The sequence below is a fragment of the Nothoprocta perdicaria genome, unplaced genomic scaffold, assembly GCF_003342845.1.
Source record: "Nothoprocta perdicaria isolate Ctin4 unplaced genomic scaffold, notPer1 scaffold_399, whole genome shotgun sequence".
In the NCBI taxonomy this organism is placed as follows: Eukaryota; Metazoa; Chordata; class Aves; order Tinamiformes; family Tinamidae; genus Nothoprocta; species Nothoprocta perdicaria.
The window spans coordinates 386,182-392,376 of record NW_020455642.1 but is presented as its reverse complement, the minus strand read 5'-3'; the positions used below and the strand labels follow the sequence as shown (position 1 = coordinate 392,376).

Genomic DNA, 6,195 nt, shown 5'->3' with positions numbered 1-6,195 from the left:
CCGCGGAGGCGGCCGGGGCGCCGCGCCCGCCATGGCCGCGTCGCCCGCCGGGTCCGTGGTGAGCGCCGGGCTGGAGGACGGCTCCTCGGGTAAGCAGCGGCGTGCCCACGGGGCGCCACGGGCTTCTCCAGGGTGTCCCATCCGTGGTGCTTCCCTGGGGACCCAGGCTCTCTGGCCATGGCACTCCTGCAGGGTGCCCGTGGTGCCCATCCTCCAGGACGCCCATGCTCTCTGGCCATGGTGCTTCTCCAGGATGCCCGTGGTCTCTAGCCACGACACTTGCCTGGGATGCCCATAGTCCCGGYCGTGGCACCTCACCGGGAGGCCCCTGTCCCCAGCACTTCTCTGGGATGCGGCTGGGCTCCGGCTGGGATATCCGCGGTGGCCACAGTCCTTCTCCAGGACACCCGCGCTCCCTGCGTGCTGACCCCCGCCAGGGTGACTGTGATCCCCAGCCGCAGCCCCGCGCTGGGACACTGGGCTCCTTGGCCATGGGGAGCTCCCCATGGGCACTCGCAGTCCCCAGCTGCAGCCCTTCCATGGGGCACCACGGTCCCACGTCCTTCTCCAGGGCACCTGGGCAGCCRCAGGGATGCGCCCAGGGCACCTCCAGAGCCAGCCAGGTCCTGCTGGTCACCCGAGGCACAGGGAGCCTCAGAGGTGGCCGGGTGATGCCCACGCCGTGAGCAGGATGCTGCGCGGTCCTGGGGGATCCGAGTGACCGCGAGTGTCCCCGCTCCGCTCCCGCAGGGCTGAGCCCGGCGCCCGGCAAGGCGCTGAGCCCCGTGCTGCTGTGCAAGGTGTGCGGGGACACGAGCAGCGGGAAGCACTACGGCATCTACGCCTGCAACGGCTGCAGCGGCTTCTTCAAGCGCAGCGTGCGGAGGAAACTCATCTACAGGTGGGCGCCGGCGGGGCTGCCRGGGAACGGGGTGCTCCGGGGAGCGCGGCGGGACACGGGGCTTGGGGACAGGCAGCGATGGGGGGAGATGGTGCCCACGTGGTTAGGGGACCCAGTGGGGCAAAGCAGTCACTGGGGAATGGGGTGCCCGGTGGCGGCAGGGAACATATGGGGGGGTGGGAGGAGAGGGCACCTATGGGGGGACAGGGCATGCTGGGCTCAGGGTCCCCATGGGGGACAGGCACCCGGTGTGGGGACAGCATGTCCACCAGGGCAAGCAGTTGTTCAGACGGGGTGCTGATGACRGGAGGACACCCATCAGGGCAGAGCACCCTTGGGGGGCAGGACACCCATCAGAGCAGGGCACCCCGATGGGACGCAGCACCCTGAGACAGGCTGCCCATCAGGGCACCCATGGGGAGGGGAGGACACCGCTGGTGGGGACTGGGCACTCACAGGGGGTGCAGCGGGTGCCACCTCTGCTCGGCCGCAGGTGCCAGGCGGGGACGGGGCTGTGCCCRGTGGACAAGGCGCACCGCAACCAGTGCCAGGCGTGCAGGCTGAAGAAGTGCCTGCAAGCGGGCATGAACAAGGACGGTGAGCGGGGGCGGTGGCAGCGGGCGGCGGCGGCGGGGCCGCGCGGGGCGCTCACCGTGTCCCCGCGCGCGCACGCCCGCCCGCAGCCGTGCAGAACGAGCGGCAGCCCCGCAGCACAGCCCAGGTGCGCCTGGACAGCATCGAGCTGGACACCGAGCTGCCCGCCGAGCAGCGGGGNGCGGCGTGCCCGGGCACAGGACGCAAACCCGTCGGGCCGCATTGCTGCCCGCGCCGCGCGGGTGTTGGCGGCCGCGTCCTGCCGCATCCCGCGCGGAGCCGCCCGCGCCCCGGCAGCGGGGAGCGCCCCAGGCACCCCCAAGCAGGTGCAGCCCGAAGGGGGCCCTGCACAGCCCCCCGGTGCCCCCTCCCCAGCCGCTTGCCCCCCGGGCGCTTGCCTTCTTCACGCCGCCCAGCGTGAGGTCCCGGGAGCGGATGGAGGGCAGGCGGCCCGGGCTGAGCGGGGCCGGGGGGCGCTTTGGGCATCGCCCCCGCGCCCCGGCCGCCCACGCCGCCCCCCAACCACCGCTTCATGGCCAGCCTCATGACGGCCGAGACCTGCGCCAAGCTGGAGCCCGAGGACGGTGCGYGGCCGCTCGCGGCGGGTGGCGGGTGCCGCGCCGCGGGGGCACCACGGGTGAGCGGCCCTGGCTTTTGTGCAGCCGATGAGACCGTCGATGTGACGGGCAGCGAGCCCGAGCGCGCTGCCGGCGAGTACCAGCTCGCGCCCTACCCGGCGGGCAGCCCCGAAAACGTCTACGAGACCTCGGCCCGTCTCCTCTTCATGGCCGTCAAGTGGGCCAAGAACCTCCCGGTCTTCTCCAACCTGCCCTTCCGTGACCAGGTGGGACCGGGGTTCTGGGTGCAGATCCACGGGTACCCATGGGCACCCCCAGGCTGCCAGGGAAGGGGAGTTCCCAGGGGATGCGGGGAAAAGAAGCAATGGGAGGGGGAAGATTCATCACACCTTGTGGTGTTGGGCACCAGAGCTGACCAGATAGATGGCTCTGGGGTGCCATCAGTGCCACATGGGAAATGTCCCTCTGGGGATGCTGTTGGTGGGGAACATCCTTCTCCAGGAGTGCTCTGGTCAGATGGGGAGCCAGACGGGGGGAGCTGGTGCCCCCGGCCGGGGCTGACGTGGTGCCTGCAGGTGATCTTGCTGGAGGAAGCCTGGAGCGAGCTGTTCCTGCTCTGTGCCATCCAGTGGTCCATGCCCCTGGARAGCTGCCCGCTGCTGGCCGTGCCCGAGCTGGCGCCCGGCGCGCCCGGCAAGCTGCTGCCCGCCCCCGTGGACGTGCGCGCGCTGCAGGAGACCCTCACCCGCTTCAAGGCGCTGGCCGTCGACCCCACCGAGTTCGCCTGCATGAAGGCCGTGGTGCTCTTCAAGCCAGGTGAGCTGGGCGGCCCCGGCCGGGGGCTCCCGGCGCCGGCCCCCGACCGCCCCCACACCCGCCCTCTGCCCACAGAGACCCGCGGCCTGAAGGACCCCGAGCAGGTGGAGAACCTGCAGGACCAGTCCCAGGTGATGCTGGGCCAGCACAACCGGACCCACTACCCCGGGCAGCCCGTCAGGTAGCGCCACGGGTCCCCCTCAGCACCCTCGGGCAGCACCCTGGCACCCAGCGGCACGGGGGGAGCCCACGGGTGCCGCTCGCCCTCCCCAGGTTCGGCAAGCTGCTGCTGCTGCTGCCGGCCCTGCGCTTCATCTCCTCCGAGCGCGTGGAGCTCCTCTTCTTCCGCCGCACCATCGGCAACACCCCCATGGAGAAGCTGCTCTGCGACATGTTCAAGAACTGACCCCGCGCCGCTGCGGGAGCCTCCGGTGCCGCTGCGGGAGCCTCCGGCGCCGCGGCGCGCTCCCGAACCGGATTCCCTGGCAGCTGCCACGAGCCAGCAATAGCGTTTTGGCTTTCAGGATCATCCCTGCGGGGACTTAGTCCTGCTGTTGCCACAGGGCTCATGGATCCTGACATCCATCCCGGGAGGGGCAGCCWGCGGGAAAGGTGCTGGTGCTCGGGCAGCGCTGGGGAACAGCAGCGCCTTCCCTGCCGCATTCCCAGCGGAGCTGCTCCATCCCTGCTCCAAGAGGCCTTGTCTCCAGCTCCCGGCCCTGGGCGCCCCGTGGGTCCCCTGGTCCTGGTGGGCAAAGGCCATCAGGGCATTGCAAGCATCGCCACCAGCCCCCGAGCCCAAACTGCCTTCTCCTCAGGACCAGCAGCCACAGGGTCCTTGTGCCCCCCAAGGATGGGGGTCCAGCAGGGCCGCAATCCCTGTGCCCCACGGCCAGGGGGCAAGTGGAGGGGGAACCGCCGGGCCCCAGCTCCTGGCGGCCGGGCTCTCGGCGGGCTCGTCCGCGGCACAAAGCCGGTTCTTGCAGGTYGCTGCCTGGTCCTCGTCGCAGGCTGGGGGGGAAGAGGGGCCACAGAGGCACCGGACACGGCGGCCCGGGGGTCCYAGCAGCGCCGGGACGTCCCACTTGCAGCGCCCCATTGGGGACCGCCGCATCTCGCTGCTCAGCCCAGGCCGTCGCAGCGAGGGGCGCCCCGGCCCGGAGGTGCCCCRTGGATGCAGCTGCAGCTCCTGCGGCCACCACCGGAGCCACCCACCTGCCGGTGGCCGCCCGCCCGCGCCGGGGAGCGGAGGAGCTGCAGGAGCCGCTGCCAAAGGCCCCGGTCCTGGCGGCAGCACCGCAGCGCTCGGGCGTCCCCGCGAGACCCCCGCGCCGGCCCCGGCCCCACCGTGGCCCCAGCAAACACAGCACTCGGCGCCACGTCCTCCTTTAATGCGCGTAGGGGATCGCGGGCTCCTCGCGGCGCTCTGTACAGCCATACAGCAAACGCGTGGGACAGCGGACACAAATTGCACTTTTATACAGACGACGGCCTTAGTCCAGAAAGGAAAGAAAAATAACATTAATTCCCCCCAAATTAAAGAGACCCGGCGGACACGACGGTAACAGCTTGCCAGCTGGCTGTGTGACTGCACCCCACGCGGCCCGGGGGGCAGGATAAATCATTCTCCTTTATATAATTACCATTTTCTTTTTTTTTTTTTCCTTTTTCTTTTTTTTTTTTAAACAGGTAAATTTTATAGCGAGTATGACACAGGATAATATATCCTCTTACAATACATAGCTTTTTTCTTTTTTTAATTTACACTCAGCATACTTATAAATTACTTTTTAAAAAAATTTCTTCCCCCATAAAAATAATAATTAACCATACGCAGCCCACGTGTCCTTTCCAGTAGTAAGTACATTCACTGTGTACRAGGAGCCCAGCGGCTCCCTCGAAACCTCCCGGCTTTCCCGCTGCCCGCGGGAGCAGCCGGCAGCCTCCGACTCGCCGTGGACGGGAACGAGACTCCGGGTCGCCCTGCTGAAACCATCTGCTTTTCCCCCCCGCCATTCCCTCCACAAGAGAAAAAAATATAAAAATAATAATTAAAAAAGAAATCGGAAAGGCAGGATGAAGGAAAATAGGAGGAGGGGAAGTTTCTGGCTGGAAGCTCTTGGGTTGGGAAAGGGGGGGAAGCTGGGGCTCTTCCTGCAGCGCCCGGCGCTGCCCGCTCGCTCCGGCCTGGGATGAGCGCGGATCCGCGCCCGTCCTCACGGCTCGGGATGCTCCCGCCTGGCCCCGCTCCCGAGGTGGCGTCTTCGCCCGGCCGGAAAGGGGACACCTGCCAGAGCAGCTGCTTGGCAGAAGCGGGGCGCAACGTACGGCGAGACACTGACACAGAAACAGCCCTAAAATACCTCTCTTTCTACACGCACACATATGTATGCACACACATAGGCATATATACATACGTGTGTGTACGTATACATTGCTTTCCACCGCGCCCTGCAGGAGCGGGGCGCCCGGCGCGCGCTGCGGGTGCAGAGCTGCCGAGGCGGCCCCGCATCCGCCCCGGGCGGCAGCGCCGCCAGCTCCGCTCGGCTGCGGTGCCGGCTCCTTTCCCAGCCCCTCCTGGAGGGATTTGCGGGGCCGGGAGGGGTTCCCGGGGGATTTTCCGCCTTCATAACCACTTCCCACCTTGCCTGGAGTTCTGGATCCAGGCCTGAAGCCCGTCCAGACCGTCTCTGCAGCGGAGGAGGCTCGGGGCGCTCAGACGCGCGCAGCCCGCAGGAGGCTCCCGCGCCAGCACTGCCTGCGACGCCGCTTCAAGCGCCTCTCGATCCTGGCAAAAAAATAGCGGAAAAGGAAAAGAAAAAGAAAAAAGGCAGTTCAGGCAGGAAGGATCGGGGCTGAACGACAGGGAGAGAAAAGCCACGTCCAGGTCTGGGCAGGCTGGGGCTTGGTGGGAAGCTGGATAACGCCAGCACTCGAGCTCGGCACCACGGCCTAAATCCAGCCCCAAGCGTCGGGATGCAAAATTGAGGGATATCCGAGGAAGACTCAAGGTTTGGCCCCAGCCTTGGCGCGCAGGAGCGAACGCCCGAGCTAAGGGCGAGGTGACGGGCGGCACGTCGCAGTGCGGCCACCCCCACGGGGCTCCTCCCTTCTCCTGCCTCCCGAGGGAGCGGGACCCGCTCGGCGGCCTCGGCACGGGTGCTGACGGAGGAAGCCACCGGGCAAGGATTACAGGCACCGAGTCATTAGCTCATAATTACTCACACCGCTTCTAAGCCGGGTTAATCGTAGTTCTATAGATTTCTCTTAAAATGTATGTTTATATATGTATTTTTGACGCGTTGC

At 67.2% G+C, this 6,195-nt stretch overlaps 1 protein-coding gene across 1 annotated transcript; it reads left to right on the top strand.

Moving 5' to 3' along the window:
* The first annotated feature begins 31 nt into the window (after positions 1 to 31).
* Positions 32 to 3,295, top strand: NR2E3 (nuclear receptor subfamily 2 group E member 3). Its single transcript, XM_026045117.1, has 9 exons — positions 32 to 89; positions 751 to 901; positions 1,395 to 1,498; positions 1,585 to 1,683; positions 1,957 to 2,079; positions 2,158 to 2,339; positions 2,649 to 2,889; positions 2,965 to 3,070; positions 3,163 to 3,295. Exons 1-9 carry the CDS (start codon positions 32 to 34, stop codon positions 3,293 to 3,295), a joined length of 1,197 nt encoding a protein of 398 aa, XP_025900902.1.
* The last annotated feature ends 2,900 nt before the right edge of the window (positions 3,296 to 6,195 follow it).